The sequence below is a fragment of the Melanotaenia boesemani genome, chromosome 20, assembly GCF_017639745.1.
Source record: "Melanotaenia boesemani isolate fMelBoe1 chromosome 20, fMelBoe1.pri, whole genome shotgun sequence".
In the NCBI taxonomy this organism is placed as follows: Eukaryota; Metazoa; Chordata; class Actinopteri; order Atheriniformes; family Melanotaeniidae; genus Melanotaenia; species Melanotaenia boesemani.
In genome coordinates this window covers 30,409,081-30,427,359 of record NC_055701.1, presented here as the reverse complement: position 1 = coordinate 30,427,359, position 18,279 = coordinate 30,409,081, and the positions used below count along the sequence as shown (strand labels likewise).

The following is an 18,279-nucleotide window of genomic DNA, read 5'->3' as shown; positions in this document are numbered from 1 at the left end:
CGTGGGGTGTATTCACAACGTAAGCCCCGCAATAAACGAGGGACCACTGTCTCGCTCAAAACTTTATTTATTTCAGAATTATATTATATAGACTCATTACATGCAAAGGGAGATATTTCCAGCATTTATTTGTTATAATATAGATGATTATAACCTACAGCTGATGGAACCCCAAAAATCAAAATCTCAAAAAATAAGAAAGGTTCAGTGTTGCCGCTCTGATCAGCTGATCCATCCAAACACCAGTAGAGGCCTCCTGAGCATCCAGATGGTCTCAGTCTGTTTCAGTAGAGTCCAGCATCATGGGGAAGGCTGCTGACCTGACAGCTGGACAGAAACCATCACCTCCCTCCACCAGGAGGAAAAGCCTCAGCAGGCGACTGCAGAAGAAGCTGGATGATCAAAGTGCTGCATCAAAGCTCATCAAGAAGAAGCTGAGTGGAAGGAGAAGCTGGAACAAGCAGCAGGATGAAGCAGCTGGAGAGGACGTTCAGGAAAAGCTTCACCAGGACTGGACTGAGGCTGGAGTTAGAGCTTCCAGAGCCACCACACAGACGGATCCTGGACCTGGACTTCACATCGTAGTCCTCTAGTCCAGCTGCTCCTGAACACAACACAACGTCAGCAAGTCTCACCTGGACTAAAGAAACCAGGACCTGGTCTGCTGAGCAGTGGTCCAAAGGGCTCTTTTTTGATGAGCAAATCCTACATCTCATGTAGAAATCCAGGTCCCAGAGTCTGGAGGAAGACTGGAGAGGCAACAATCCAAGACCCTTAAAGTGCAGCGTGAAATTTCCACAGTGGGTGGTGATGTGGGAGCCGTGTCCTCTGGTACTGGTCCACTAGGATTTACTAAGTCCAGAGTCCATGCAGCATCTACCAGGAGGTTTTAGAGCTCCTAATGCTTTCTTTGTGGAATGCAGACTTATTTTCCAGCAGAACTTGGCACCTGCCCACACTGCCCCAAGAACCAGACCCTGGTTCAAGGACCAAGGATTACTGGGCTGGACTGGCCAGCAGACTCTGCAGACCTGAACCCCATAGATACTCTATGGAGCGTTACCAAGAGGAAGATGAGACATATGAGAGGGAGCGATGCAGAAGAGCTGATGGACTGAAGCATCCTGGTCTTCATTCCACCCGGCAGGACCACAGGCTGGTAACATCCACACCACATGGAGACAGGAGTCCATGCAGAAGGACTACACCAAGACCTGGGTTCATATGCAGGACTAGACTCTTCACATGGTCACAGTTCTGGATCCAGTTTCCTTTTTACTGATTTCATGTCATATTCTAATTTCTGAGATTTTGATTTTTGGGTTTTCATCAGTTGGAAGACATGATCATCAACATTATAACACATAGATGCTGGAAATGTCTCACTTTGCATGTAGTGGGTCTATATAATACATTAGTTTCCCTTTAATGTGAATTACTGAAATACATCAAGTTTTGTGCAAAGTTGTAGTTTTTATAGCTTCACCTTTACACAAACCATGTGGCGCTCTCTTGGAGGGAGTATTGTGCCAGTTTTTTCTCATGAGGGATGTTTCACTGACCTTCATCAGTGTTTATTTTGCCCTTAGCTGCCACTATATTTAGTAGTTTCCTAAGGTTGTATGTTACTCCTGTTGTACCAAAAGCTGCATGTCTGTAGTGATAGAGTGGACCCATGGACTCAGTCCCACCTTTTCTGTGTCGATGCCTTTAGACATGGACCAAGTGGAGACGATGTAGTCCATAACCCGCTCACTGAGGCCCTTGGGAACCTGGTAGAGCTTCAGGAAGTCCCTGACGTTGTTGAGCATCTCATGGTAGCGGTTGGTGTTGGCGTACATCTGCTGGAAAATGGTGGTCACATTTCCAAAAATGGTCGCATAAAGAAGAGCTGGACAGGGACAAAGAAAAGAAGAATCAGTGTGGACATAAAAATCTCTTTCTTCCCATGGTTTGCTTGAAGAAGATATTTTATTACATTAGATTATTATGGAAAGTAACACTGACTTTAATAAAATATGTTTGGTGGATAAAACTTAATTTTAAACAAGTTGTTATTAACCCCTTAATGCATGAATTAATTCATAATTATATAAAAACAAAATAAATGCAATAAAATAAACTTGAGAAAAACTAACACATATCACATTCATATCACATTGATACAAATGTACACACTTGGTCTCAAGTCCCAGGAGAGTAGCCAGGTGAGGCTTGCACTTTGACCCGATCATGTCTAGGTAGGCGAGAAATAACAAGTAACTGAGAACTTTCCAAGTGAGTGAGTCCTCATAGACCTGAGTCTTTCTATTTGTATGACAAAGGTCATATCCGCTAGCCATCTTTGAAAATAGTGGGAAGAGATCAACTTCTGGTCCATCAGGATGAGCCTTTTAGTAACAATAATCACCAGAACCCAGAAATCATGCTGCTGTGGGTCGGTGTGCTGTAGCCTGCCAGCAGCCGAAGACGACAGTTCAGCATCCGGTTGAAAGGTTACCTAGTAAGCCTCATAGAACTTGACCCAGAATCCAGTCAATGCTATGCAGAACCAGAAGGAATGAGACAGTCCTCTGTCATGAGACATCTGATACACATCTGTGAGACTAAGACATCGATCTCTGCAGCCTGAGTTTAAAATACCGAAGGCAGTGAACAACCTGAAACTGAATTAACTGGTGTCTGCTGTTAGCTGAGCAGGATGACATGCAGGATGACATCATGCTTTTAGCTGAGCAGGATGACAAGCAGGATGACATCATGCTGTTAGCTGAGCAGGATGACATCATGCTGTTAGCCAAGCATGATGACAAACAGGATGACAAGATGCTTTTGGCTGAGCAGGATGACAAGCAGGATGACATCATGCTGTTAGCTGAGCAGGATGGCATCATGCTGTTAGCCAAGCATGATGACAAGCAGGATGACATCATGCTGTTAGCTGAGCAGGATGACATCATACTCTTAGCCAAGCATGATGACGAGCAGGATGACATCATGCTTTTAGCTGAGCAGGATGACAAGCAGAATGACATCATGCTGTTAGCTGAGCAGGATGACATCATGCTGTTAGCCAAGCATGATGACAAGCAGGATGACATCATGCTTTTGGCTGAGCAGGATGACAAGCAGGATGACATCATGCTGTTAGCTGAGCAGTATGACATCATGCTGTTAGCCAAGCATGATGACAAGCAGGATGACATCATGCTTTTGGCTGAGCAGGAATACAAGCAGGATGACATCATGCTGTTAGCTGAGCAGGATGGCATCATACTGTTAGCCAAGCATGATGACAAGCAGGATGACATCATGCTGTTAGCTGAGCAGGATGACATCATGCTGTTAGCTGAGCAAGATGAAAAGCAGGATGACATCATGCTGTTAGCTGAGCATGATGACAAGCAGAATGGCATCATGCTGTTAGCTGAGCAGGATGACATCATGCTGTTAGCTGAGCAGGATGACATCATGCTGTCAGCTGAGCAGGATGACATCATGCTGTTAGCCGAGCAAGATGACAAGCAGGATGACATCATGCTGTTAGCTGAGCAGGATGACATCATGCTGTCAGCTGAGAAGGATGACATCATGCTGTTAGCTGAGCATGTTGACAAGCAGGATGACATCATGCTGTTAGCTGAGCATGATGACAAGCAGGATGACATCATGCTGTTAGCTGAGCAGGCTGACATCATGCTGTCAGCTGAGCAAGATGACATCATGCTATTAGCCGAGCAAGATGACAAGCAGGATGACACCATGCTGTTAGCTGAGCAGGATGACATCATGCTGTCAGCTGAGAAGGATGACATCATGCTGTTAGCTGAGCAGGATAACAAGCAGGATGACATCATGCTGTTAGCAAAGCATGATGACAAGCAAGATGACATCATGCTGTTAGCTGAGCAGGATGACATCAGGCTGTTAGCCGAGCAAGATGACAAGCAGGATGACATCATACTGTTAGCTGAGCAGGATGACATCATGCTGTCAGCTGAGCAGGATGACATCATGCTGTTAGCTGAGCAGGATGACAAGCAGGATGACATCATGCTGTTAGCAAAGCATGATGACAAGCAGGATGGCATCATGCTGTTAGCTGAGCAGGATGACATCATGCTGTTAGCCGAGCAAGATGACATCATGCTGTTAGCTGAGCAGGATGACATCAGGCTGTTAGCCGAGCAAGATGACAAGCAGGATGACATCATGCTGTTAGCTGAGCAGGATGACATCATGCTGTTAGCCGAGCAAGATGACAAGCAGGATGACATCATGCTCTTAGCTGAGCAGGATGACATCATGCTGTTAGCCGAGCAAGATGACAAGCAGGATGACATCATGCTCTTAGCTGAGCAGGATGACATCATGCTGTTAGCCGAACAGAACAAAACAAATCCATTTTCAATAAATAAAAATTCATGAAAAAATAAAGAGTCAAACATTCCACTTTTTGAATAGCTTGAATAATGAGACGACTACACATAAGACTTGTAAGTTATTTATTTGATGGTGTACAAGTTGTCCTTATTAATGGACATTTAAGATGACTATGGGTTTTCTTCATTTTTATTTAACTATAATAACATGCAAATATACAGTAGTAGCGGTTTAAAAGTTCCCATCCAAGCTGAAAGCCAGCCGAATACCTGCCGGCTTCCAGCCCAGTTCCATTCCAGTTCCAGCCAGCTGCCTTCCAACTTCCAGCCGCCAGAGAGGCCCCCTCCTTCTCCTGGGAGTGTCGATGTTTTAATCAAACTCCACCCATTCCTTGTAATATAGGGTAGACCCAGAAGATGGCGCTTCTCTCACAGACTTCTCATCGCCCGTAGTCTGTCAGATTTTATCTGAATTTACACTGACCGGCAGAGGCGCCACTCAAAGCACCTCTGATGGCCAGTCACAATTCATAAAAATGCATAAAACTTAATACATAATCATCGTTTGACGTGGAATGTGAAATTGTAACATGCTTGTGCGCTGCCAATTGTTTTATTCAGAAATGAATGCTAGTAGGTTAATAAAACCTTTCAAATACTGGATCACAGCCCCTAGCTCTATTCTCAATAGGATGTATTTATCATACTGATTAATCTTTTAATATTAGCATTATTAACATAGACAAATCAGATTTGGATCAAGCAACACAGAATCTGTTTGAGGTAGCTAGGAAGGGTTATTTTATTCTCATATTATTTATTTCACCTCCATAAGAAGACAGGGCGACAGATAAAAGCCCCACGCAGGATCGGAGATAATTTCTTCCACTTCAATGTGTCTAATCGCGGGGGGACATCCAACACTCGCTGTGCTGCGACTTCCTGCTCGCCGGGAATCCCGATTACGTAACTCCTCCAGGTGGGCTATTCCCCGACACGCTCTGATTACCATTCCAAAAGGTACTGTATGCAGCCCCCAACTTGAACATGCGCCTTCTTCAACATTCGCACTTGCTCCAGAAAATTACCATCTCTTAGGCTCCTCCACCACCACTTTGACTGTGGATTGATACGTAAATGAGCCGCAATGAGGCAGCTGAACAAGTGACCCAGTTTTGTGATTGTTGCACATTGGGTAAGAGTGGTCAAACGAGTCCAGTTTGTGTTGTCATGCTACCAGAAATTCAGTAGGCTAGTCGGTCCTAATGCAGTGAATTTCCATGTTAATGTTGCCAAATTCAATAGCATAGCAAGAGATGAAAAAAGAAACAACGATATTTCTTCAACATGTTAACCAAAATATTTACCTCTTAAAGCATAAACCAAGTATTTACAACAAGCAGTGTGCTTTTTAACGTTAACGTGTGCCATAGCCTACTGCACCGCTGTTCCTCCTTCCAAGTCTTCTTTTTTATTATATTGTTGTTTTATCATCTGAATATACTACAACAACACAGAGAAAATATATGAAAGTTTATTTTACGCTGGTATTTGCGCAGCAGAGTTTTCTGCCGCCGGATTTGTAGTCCAGGAACGGAGAACACAGCTGCTGCCAGGAAAGGTGGATTACATTTTGTTAAAGCACAGCAATCTCCGAGTAGCCTATTATAAATACCCTCTCAGTGGCAAAATAAAACACACTGGTCTGGTTTAGTCTTCACTCTGAAATGGTTCAGTCAGAGGAATATAAAGCTGTTTTAAAAATGTTGAGCAAGCTTAAAATAAACATTCATAGGCTATCTATGTGTTTTAGATTAACACAATGATAAAACAACAATAGGCTACAATAATGGAAAAGAAGCGGTGCAGCATGGCAGTGATGCGTTAATGGCTCGGGTCGCGGGTTAAACATCAGTCTGGTTCGGATTTAAATGGAATAAAAAAATTGGTGACGAGTCGGGTTCGGGAGTCATTCTAACGGGTTAGGGCAGGTATGCGTAGCAAAACAGAACCGTGCAGGACTCTGCTCTAAGCAGTTCGGACTTGGTTGACCTGGAACCATTTGACAATAAAATCTGGAGCCATCCTGCAACGCGCTCGCTTAGGCGTCCAGTTAAACCGTGTTTATTCAACCAGTCCCTACTTCATTGCATTCATTCTTTCCTCATAGCCTACGTGCACATTTTTTTCAAGATTGTTTATGTCAGTTTTGTTTTGGAAAATGAAAAAGGAGTCTTTGCGCAGAACTTATAACATTATTCTAATCTTGCCACTTGCCTATTTTATTATTGTGTATTTTTGTAATAACATGTAAATTCACTGCATAGGAACCAACTAGTCTACTGAATTTTGTGTGACAACACTAACAGAACTGTTTTGACAATGCAACAATTACAAAACTGCGGCTCATTTACTTATCAATCCATAGTCAAAGTGGTGGTGGAGGAGCCTTGGAGATGGTAATTTTATGGAGCAAGTGCGAATGTTGAGATAATAAACAGAACAAGACACACCAAACCAGGAGCTAAGACCACGAAGTTCAGCATCATGCTTATCTATCTTTGGCGTTTTTACACCAACATTTTTATACACTGGATAATGATAATAATTATCGATTAAAGTCACGGATAAAACTGCTGTTGTTAAAACACACCCATCTCTTACAAAATCTAAAATGTAAAACAAAAAAAACAACAAACAAAAAATCTGGATCACTGTAGAAATATCTTTATTCATTGCTGATCATCTGGCCATTGAAGCGTTTTTATTTGGAATTGGGAACAAATATTTTCCACCCTGTTATATTCTGTTCCACTCTGTTATGTTCCATTCCTCCCTGTTATTAAGGTGTTTTTTAATTTTTTTTTTTTTTACTAAAAACATTGAGGACTGTGAACCTTGTTGCACCATATTAGGAAGTGAGGAACATTAAATTGATTTTGCTTTTCTGTTCCCAGGTCAAAAGGAATGTAATTATCTCTCATTTGAAATACTTGATTATGCTTTCCTTCTTGCCTTTGTGGAAACAGAAACGTGATAATCTCTCACTTGAAAGCAAGCTGGGCGTACAATAGTGTGATGACGATGAAAACTCACATGACCAATGCTCAATAAAGGGTACATGAAAATGTGAGAAATGGTCAAAAGCACAAATACCGTTTGTGGTGAGTGAAACTATACAGCACAGTCCACAAGGCTCTTTTCAAGCACACTCCTCCCCCCAAGGAGTATGCTTGAACAGCTAACGGCAGGTAATGGCTGTGTTTACAAATGTAAAGGTGCTAATTGTTGGCCATTGAATTGTTAATTTCAAACCGGGCAGCCTTTTGGTTGTACTCTGGGCATGGTAGAGGGATAAGAAATCTCTGGGTTTTCTAGTGTTAAACACTGGAAGCGTCGCCAGCGGTCTTTTGATGACCGCCAGTCACGCTACCATGCTTATAGTGTATTAAAAACTAAACGGCTGAACCTGGTATTTTAGGACTTTTATTATATAGTTGTTGTCTATAGTTTTACCTGCTTACTTGTTTGGAAAAGTAAACACATCAATATTTACGAGCAGTTTAGCACGTCTAAACTTCCACAGAGCCGCTCAGGGAGACTCTTTCTCAGCCAAACTGTCGTATATCACGGCTATGGAGTTGTAATAAATGGCCGCCCTACTCTGCTTCTGATTGGCTGTAAGATCACAAACCCTGTGTGATGATAGGCTGCTGGTTCCTGTCATTCCTACCAGCCTTTGCGCATGTGCCTGCTTCAGACAGCGGGCAGGCGGCTGTCCCACCACTGAGACACAGCTGTATGACGTTTTATCACGTTTTATCACTAGATCGCTATGAATAAAATCCAGGGACACTTCATTTCACAGTATAAACCATTTATTTACTTATCTACTTAGGATAATAGCACTTTGAGGCCTAATTCAGAATATAGGTTGGGCTGGGTCCGGACTTTTGTGATCCCTGCTTTACACATTATCAGTATTATGTTATTTTTACCTGCCGATATTACGTTATGATTTTGTCAATATTCAGTTATGCAGCAGCTGTATCAACCCCCACTGTGAATAACTTACGTTGCAGTCAAATGACCGCTGGCAGCGCTCCTCGGGATGTTTAGAAAGCTCGCTGCTAGTGACATTCACCACTTAGCCGACTTGAGGAGGTTGTGCTTTGCCTCATAACACCATTAGCTACACATGTCGGCTTTTTTGATACATTTATTTGACGCCATTTTCAAATCAAATCATTTTTTAAATGTTGGCAAAAATGCAACAAATGAGCGACACAGCTCATTATAAACTGTTTAGAGAGCAGCAAGATCAAATCACTGCTCCTCCCCGTGGACAAAAGAGGGATTGCAGCTGTTTTTTTACTTGGGCTGCTTAGGGGCAGAGCCTCGCTGACGACGTCATTGCGGGGGATTACATTACCCCCACAGACCTGTGAAGGATCGGCCAAGGATCAGTCAAGCACCAGTCAAGGACCAGTCAAGAACCAGTCAAGGACCCATCATGGAAACAGGGGAACTTTTAAACCACTACTACTGTAGCATTAACTCTGTACATTTAAACAGTTTCTACCAGCTTTAATTGTTGTCCAACATTTACCTAAATTTCCGTTTCTTCACTCTCACCAAGAATGCTTGTTTTTAAATGCCTCCCCGCCCATCAGGAGAAGCTGCGGCAGCCTCTTTGCAGTCATCAGGCTCCTTTCTGAACTGTCAGTTGTAACTGTAGAGTCGCCCAAATCGACAGGAAGCAGCACAAGTAGCAGCAGCTTACTGAAACACTGAAACTGTGTGATGTGACTTTGTTTTTTTTCATGTTTTTTTCTCTGCGTTCTCTCTGCATTAACTACTCGTATTGCCAAAAAATTCTTCTTTTTCTACTGCTGCTGCTTCTTCTCATGCGCTACTCTTTGATTCACGGTTGTCTAGCAACCAGCCACCAGGTGATAGGAACGCAGCTCAGGATCAGGAAAGACGGCCAAGCTGCTTTCCCTCTGCGGCTCAACGTCACAATTGACGGAATTCCTCGTGGTCTAAACGGGCTGGCTTCATGGCTAATTTATAACCAAGGAAAGTGAAAGTTATGTCACAAAACCATGTCGATAGGTATCTTTGCGCATTTTTTTTGTGGCTATACAGAAATTTGGGACCTTTTCTAGTGGGTATACGGCGTATACCTGTGTATCACGTAGACTACACCACTGCAGCCAACCCAACTTCTGCAACTGCAACATTAGTCAACAAAACTGTGTATAATCAGACCCCTATATAAGGATTCAAGGATGAGTTAGGAGGAGTCTGACTGTAGCGGGCAGCGGACTCCGTATTGTATTAGTTCAGTGGACAGATTATATGAATCCAGGATTCTGTAATTGCACATTCTCATATCAATTGTAATTAATAAATTGGTTTACTTGGGAGAAGTAGTTTGTCATATTTTGATCCACCAAAGAATACGCTGGAAGAAAACCTCAGGTAAAAGAAATTAGTAGAACAGTATCTAGTAACTAAAATTGTGGGAATTTATAAGTACCTGTTTAATTTTACTCAGAAAAGAAGTACCTGTTCGATTACTTGTTTATTTAAAGGTTTTCTCCAACAGGTCCTGCTGCAGCGGCTTTATTAGCGTGGCAAGACGTTTTCTGTCTGGTAGTTAACTCACCTCCCGGTAGTGGAGGTTGCAGGTGCAGCTAAGAATGCTAAGTTAGAGAATTTCTAGGCCAGAAATCTGGATAATGAAGCAGTGAAGGTGCATGGATGGAAGTTATTGTGCATATTGTGAATATTTCTCTCTCCTCACCATCTAGAAGCTGTGAGATTCTCATCCTGCTTTCTGTCTGTTCACCTGATGCTGATGTCCATCCATGCACCTTCACTGCTTCATTATCCAGATTTCTGGATATAAATTCTCTAAACTTTCATTCTTAGCTTGACTGTTTAGCTTCACCTCTGCAGCTGCAGCCTCCGCTACCGGGAGTTAAGGGTTAACATCTCGTTTCAGGGTGTAGCGTCAGGTCTGTAGATGTAACTATAAACATGTGTGGTATCCACAGAAAGTCCAGAATCTCAGCTACCAGCTCAGTAAAACCATTTCTATCACCAACAAACACAGTTAAGACAACAAACAATTAAAAGACCAGGTACACAAAGTCTGAAAAAATACATAAACATAGATGATGTTTCCCCATGAACACGAACAAACGGCTCCTCTACTGAAAGCTCACATCTCACAGATTCCACAGCTGGAAGTTTCATCTTAATATGACCAAGATTCACCGAACCAGAGGCAGAAGAAGATCCGATTTATGCTTTATGTTTGTGAAAGTCAGAAAACATGTCTTACCTTTGCTGTCTTGCCTAAACTGGGAGCAGTTTCCCATCCAAAAATCACAATGTTCTGCCCATCTGTATGAGTTTCCACAAAGATAATTGTGAGTTCTTCATCTTCTTTCTTAAGTTCCAGACAGAAAACGTCTCTTCATGTTAGTAAACCCGCTCTCTCCTGATTACATCAGACGCACCACTGTAGCAGGGAAGTGAGACATGGACGCCATGTTTCTGTCATCAAAGCCAGCAAAAAAAAAAAAAAAAAAAAAAAAAAAAAAAAAAAAAACAACTAAAAAAGACCTTAACGCGCTCTTAAAAAAATTAACGCAATCACAGCCTCGCTGATCTGTCTCAATGAATACAAACAATAGACAATAAACACACTACTTCTCCGAACCCAGACTTGTCACAATTCAATACCTTCTCCATTAAACAAACAGAAAGGCTACTACTCGAAACAAAGCAAACCTACTATAAGCATAGTTATAAGGTTGGCCAATTGTTATCACATCAACTTAAGAGGTCCTCCACTATCCGGGTTATTAAATTATTACTGTTGTACCCAAAAAAGAAGAAAGGATCCTTCTGAGTGTGGCTCTTACTTTCCTGTGATTACAAAATTCTTACCAAAGTATTAGCTCGCTGTTTTGAAACAGTGATTCCAAAAATAATAAACTTGGACCAGTCAGACTTTATACCTGAGAGACAATCATTCTACAACATGCACCGTTTGTTTAACGTAACATTTTTCCCACTCCTCTCAACTGCCAGAGGCTGTAATTTCTTTAGATGCTGAAAAAGCATTTGATTGGGTGGAGTGGGAATATTTATTTGTTACTTTGGACAGGTTTGGGTTTGGTTCTAATGTCATTTCCTGGACAAAACAATATTTTCTTCACCACTGGCTTCAATAAGGACCAATTCTACTGTATCTGATTATTTCCAACTCCATTGCAGAACAAGACAGGGTTGCTGTCTGTCACCGTTCCTTTTTGATTTGGCCATAAAACCATTAGCTATTGCTATAAGAATGAATGACAAAGTCGATGGAGTAAATCATCATAAACTCAGATGGGGGAGATATGACCAGCTCCTCTTACTACAGCAGGACCAAGTTAAGAGGAGACATTCTTGACAAGATGCTGAGGCAGTATTCATCTCCAAGTACAACTAGAAGATGACTGGGCAAGCAGGTTCAACAGGCCAAGGAGGCTGAGCCAGGAAGGAGGGCAAACTGTTGCACTGAATGCAAGAATGCAAAAAAATAATAATACCACAATAATATGCGAAAAGTGCCTGGCACGTAGTTAGTGTATGGAGGTGTTTCCTTCTTTAATCAAGAACCTAATTGTTTGATCTGAGATCAAGATTGTTTGTTTCATGCTCAATAATCATGTTGCTCGCTCTCAAAACTCCTCTCACACTCTGAAAGTCCCATTCTAATCTTCTGCTCCAGCTTGGTCTTGTTTCCTCAGTCAAACTAATTCTTGGCTCTCATAGCTTCTGCTCTGGATATTTTCCCTCTCTCTTGGGTTGCTGAAAGAGCTGTCTGTCAAACATCCTCCAGCCAATAGAATACTAGATAAATGCTGACCGAGCAAATAGTCCCCACCTTCTTCAGGGTGCACCAGAGTTTGTTTACACCACAAAGTTAAATTTCTGTAGCATGAGATCAGACGTTCACATGCACAGCCTGAGAGTCATACTCTAGCCATTTATTGAACCGTTCCAATGACGCCACACAGCTTCACCACAACTAAGTGGCACCCTGAAGTGAAATCAATACAAATTTTCTACTGTTCATCATTTCTACATATCATCATTCTGGGCTCTATCGAACACTTCTTCCTTTTGTGAGAACATTGGATTAGTAGTTGGATACAGATTTATTCTTTTTCTATACCGCTTAGTCTAAATCAGGGTTTGGGAGGACTGGAGTCTATCCCAGCAGTCAGCAAGTGAGAGGCAGGAACACCTGGACAAATCACTGGTCCATCGCTGGACCAACAGGGGGGACAAATAACCATTCACTCTCATTCTGAGGGAGAGTTTAGAGTTGGCAGTTAACTTGATAAAGAACATATTTACTGAAATGAAATCTGGGGCTTTGTCTGCTTCATTTTCATCCTTGTTGAATAATTAAAAGAGAAGCAGACACACCACCCAACTCCACCAGACTGACAATAAAACATTGAGCTGATTAGGTGTATTTGTAGGTAGATGGAGCTGCCTTTGTGGTAACCTCTTTAGGTAAAAGCCTGAACACATCTGTGTGATGCACACACTAAAACAAAGAAGCAGGAGTCTGTAGAGAAGCCATCAACACCAGAACCAACGAGACCAGCTCATTTGCTGCTTAGTGAGCCAAGTCAGCATCCAGACCGCATTACTACACTTTCCACAGCGCTCCAGAAGCTAAAACGCAGACATCCAGTCATTGCTTCACAGTCCTAACCTTTGAAAAAACCCAGCTGGATCAATCTGTTTGACAAGCTGTAATTGTGCATCTAGCAAACATGCTGGTTTGCTAGTTGATTGTACCCAAATAAATATTGACTGAAAAATCTGCACAGGCATTTCAGCCGTACCTCCCCCATGGAGCCACAGCAAGCGTTCACTGAGTGAAAGTGCTTTTTTTATTCACCCTTTTCTTCAGTGTTGCAGTGTTTATTTCTCACTAGGTCAACTTAATGAAGTATTTACTGCTGTGTCAAATGATAATGGGCTTTGAAGAGAGGGAGTTAGGTGGTGGGGGTTGATGTGTGACAAATGTGTCACATAAAGATCATCCACTCATCTGGAAAAAGACAATCATCAATACCGACTCGCACCTACTGCACAAAATAAAATAAAATCTGCAGCAATAACCTGCAATCCAATTAGATTTTTCAAACCAGTTCGAACCTGGTCTTTATGATCAGGAGCTCTTGATTAACCCATAAAAGCCTGACGTGACATATTTGTCACATACAAGTTTGAGATATTTTGCTTCAATTTGTGGTATAGACTTAAAATCCTGTTGAACACAATCTGATACTTGTTTTCTGTCCTCCAATAGAAACCCAGAAGCAGAAAACCATATTATAATATTCTTAATGTATCACTTTGTAATGAGTCTATCAACACTCCAACGTTACCAACTTGGTTGGTGGTTTTACGAGACCGAGTCTCCAGATGTTTACCAATGCTGACCCTCTTCTCTTTGCTACCAAACAGAATAATCTGTTTTGTCTTCATGTAATTGTAAAAAATTCTCCCTTATCCAGGTGTTTATTTGCTCCTGACTCTGACACAGTAAGTCTGCTGGGTGACAGTCATCTGGTGACAGTTACATAAAGTTGTGTCTCATCTGCATAACTGTTAAATTGGAAATTTTATTAGTTATTTGGATTAACCACTTGAAATGGAAAATCTCATTTTCAAGGGGGTCCAAACATACAGAACATGAGCACAATGTACAAACATGTTCCCAACAATGCAAAACAAAAACAAACATAACAGTAAATAACAATGAAACAAACAAGACCACAGTTAGCATAACAACATTAGAACAATACAACTGTGAGAAGGACACAATGAGCCGAAACTAAAAGCAAGACAGCAGAGTACAATGAATACTATCAATTCAGCAAACCAGAAAGGACATACAGCATCAATTGAAAACAGGAGGAGGCCACCATAAAGCGAGAACACAGAGCACACTTAAAGATACCAAAAGAAGAACTTGATCTGATATTAGCAGAATTAATGAATGAATGTTTATTTCTAACATGTTAGCATATTACATGGAATAATTACGTATTTCATGGAACATTGCTATCCAACACATTTGAAAAGGAGTCAGAAAAAGCATAAGCTTATCTAATCCTAACCCTTATTCCATTTTACATCAAAAGTCTGCTGTTATACTAGTTCACTTCCTATTTTAACATGTTTGCAGACACAACTAATGAAAACATTGACATAACATTCATAAAACAGAAACTTAAGCATATAGCAATAAGTAAACCGCCTTCTTCCCTGTATCGTGTGCAAACCAAGTTTGTACATGTGTCTTGAACTGGTTCATGCTGGGACGTTGCTTGAACCCCCCACTCAATTCGTTCCACGACTTAACTGAAGTTTTTAATGTTGTACAAGCACACAGATGTTTTTCTATTCTATTCTATTCTATTTTATTCTATTCTATAGTCATTTAGCAGACGCTTTTATCCAAAGCGACTTAAATTTAAGAGTAAGAACAACACAAGAATGAAATCAAACAAGATGGGACGTCATCATTAAGTGGTAGTCAGACTGCTGTGAGTCCAGTTGGATCCAGGTACTGTCATGTAGTGCTAGAGGCAGTGCATTTAATTTTTTTTTTTTTTTAAGTTTTTTGTAGTTTTTTTAAAGTCATTATGTTTAAATACAATATCACAATTTTATGAAACAATATCATCTTGGAAATTAGTGTACGCAGCTTATTTAGTACTTGGTTGAGCCAAAGAGCTGGACAAATCTTTCTAACTCATTCTGAGTAGAAGAGTTAAGCTAAGTGTGGAAATGCTCCTTAAACAACTGAGTCTTTAGCTTGCTTTTAAAAGTGGATAAGGACTCTGCGGATCGGACGGAGTTTGGTAGATCGTTCCACCACCGGGGAACAACAGAGGAGAAGAGTCTAGCTACTGATGTGGTGCCACCTTGTGGTGGGAGCACTAGGGGTCTTTCACTGGCAGAGCGTAACTGTGGAGAGGGAGTGTAGCTCTGGATTAAGGAGTGGAGGTAGACCAGAGCCGTTTGGGTTATTGTTTTGTAAGCCAGAAGCAGAGCTTTGAATCTGATGCGCTGCAACTGGAAGCCAGTGGAGAGCGATTAGCAGCGGAGTGGCATGAGCTCTTTTGGGCTGGTTGAAGACCAGACGTGCTGCTGCATTCTGGATCATCTGCAGAGGTTTAACTGAGCATGCAGGCAGGCCAGCCAGTAAGGAGTTGCAGTAGTCAATGCGTGAAATGAACAGAGCCTGGACCAGGAGCTGGGCCATGTGTTCAGTCAGGTAGGGTCTGATCCTCCTGATGTTGTAGAGAGCAAATTGGCAAGATCGAGCAACCGAGGCAACATGGTCCTTAAAGGTCAGCTGGTTGTCTACCATGACACCAAGATTGCTGGTAGAAGACGTAGGCACAAGCGTGATAGTGTCAAGCTGTACGCTTATCTGTGGCGGTAAGGAAGGATTGGCTGGAAAGACAATAAGCTCGGTCTTGGACAGATTTAGCTGAAGGTAGCGATCCTTCATTCATGCGGAGATATCAGCAACATGCTGATATTCACACTGAGACGGTTGTGTCGTCAGGTGGGAAAGAAAGGAAAAGCTGAGTGTCATCTGCATAGCAGTGGTAGGAGAAACCATGAGAGTTAATGACTGCACCGAGTGAGAAGGTAGTGAAAAGAGAAGAGGGCCAATTTTAAAATAAATCATACCCACCATCTCTGTAAAGAAATACTTTTTGAATGTTATGGAGGAGCAGGCTAAGGATTGCCCTCCCGTGGGTCACCACCTGCAGGAGGGGCCATAGGGGTCGGGTGCAGTGTAAGGTGGGCGGCTGCCAGAGGCGGGGACCCTGGCGGTCTGATCCTCGGCTGCTAAAGCTAGATCTAGGGATGTGGAATGTCACCTCTCTGGTGGAGAAGGAGCCTGAGCTGGTGCGCGAGGTTGAGGGGTTCCGGCTAGATATAGTTGGACTCACCTCGACGCACAGCTTGGGCTCTGGAACCACTGTCATTGAGAGGGGCTGGACCCTCTTCCATTCTGGAGTTGCCCCTGGTGAGAGGTGCTGAGCAGGTGTGGGCATGCTCATTGCCCCCCAACTTGGTGCCTGTACGTTGGGGTTTATCCTGGTAGGCGAAAGGGTAGCCTGTCTCCGCCTTCAGGGGCACTCGTTCTGCGACTTCAATGCTCACGTGGGCAATGACAGTGAGACTTGGAGGGGCGTGATTGTGAGGAATGCCTCCCGATCTGAATCCGAGTGATGTTTTGTTGCTGGACTTCTGTGCTCGTCATGGACTTTCCATAAAGAACACCTTGTTCAGACATAAGAGTGCCCACATGTGCACTTGACACCAGGACACTCTAGGCTGCAGTTCGATGATCGACTTTGTTGTTGTATCGCCAGACTTGCGGCCGCATGTTCTGGACACTCGGGTGAAGAGAGGGCCGGAGCTGTCAACTGATCACCACCTGGTGGTGAGTTGGCTCAGATGGTAGGGGAGGCAGACCCAAGCATGTTGTGAGAGTCTGATGGGAACATCTGGTGGAGTCCCCTGTCAGAAAAAGTTTCAACTCCTGTCTCTGGCAGAGCTTCAACCATGTCCAGGGAGACGCCTGAAAGCAGAGACGTGTTTACAACCTGGAAGATATGGAAGGCCATGCATCCTGAAACATTCTTAAAAACCCTGTTGCATCAAGACAGCAAGTGGTGGTTTTCAGATGGACAAGGAACTCATCCAGGTTTTTAGGCGTCCCTTAGACCCTAAAAACAGCCATTAAGCCACTACTGAAAAAGAAAAACCTCAAGTCGTCCCTCATGAGCAGCTACAGGCCGATATTAGACAGGGACTACTTTGTGTCTATAGGTAAATCTGAGCGAACCAAAATAACCTGTGGAGTTCCCCAAGACTCCATCCTGGGACTACTGCTGTTCAACATCTACATGCTGCCACTCGCTCACATTATGGAAACAACTAAACATGTTACCACAGTTATGCTGATGACACACACATCTACATAACCATCTCACCAGGAGACTACAGTCTGATCCAGACTCTGATCAACTGCATGGATCAGATTAAAGATTGGATGGGCCAGAACTTCCTTCAGTTACATAAAGACTAAACTGAATTAACAGTTTTGGAGTCAAGGGAAGAAAGATTAAAAGTCAGTTCTCAGCTTCAAACAGCTAAAGCCTGGTACACACATAACAATTTTTTTAATCTTATAAGAATTTTTATTGGTTCGAGACCTCACTTGTGAAGATAAAAAAAAATCAGGCATAAAAAAGTTTTGATCATAATATGTGTGGTGTGCACCGATAATGTGAAAACAGAACACACACATAACGATGCTGTCCCGCAACTCATCGACAATCTATTCCTCTGAGCCAGACAAACACTGAAATGTAGAACAAGAAACATAACAACTGTCAAAAAACGAAGAAGACGAAACATAGCAACAATCGGACTACACAACACACAGCATGGAAGAGGATATATAGGATGAGGGAATGATGGTAGTCTTGGAATGATTAACAGAAAAAGCCAGAACTGAAAAAAATGAATGAAATGAAATGAAATGAAAAGCCAGCCAGCTTGCTTTCTGATTGGTTACATTCCGTACCACGTCACCATCCACACAGTCAGAATGCACGAGTCTTCAGCATTCGTCAGAAATCGGCTCTGAAATATTGAACATGTTCAATATTTCCACTTGTTGGCTACAACCCATTTCAGAGCATATTATCAGGACAAATCTGCTTGTAACCTCAGACTAAATCATAATTGGACAGGGAAATCTCACGATGATTTG

General features: G+C 42.4%; 1 protein-coding gene across 1 annotated transcript in view; it reads right to left on the bottom strand.

Moving 5' to 3' along the window:
• The window catches only part of kcnh5b (potassium voltage-gated channel, subfamily H (eag-related), member 5b), a 319,850-nt gene that overhangs the window by 76,844 nt on the left and 224,727 nt on the right, over positions 1 to 18,279 (bottom strand). The window contains exon 9 of the mRNA XM_041971541.1: positions 1,692 to 1,891. Coding sequence (XP_041827475.1) covers positions 1,692 to 1,891 — 200 coding nt within the window. The remainder of the gene's footprint in view (positions 1 to 1,691; positions 1,892 to 18,279) is intronic.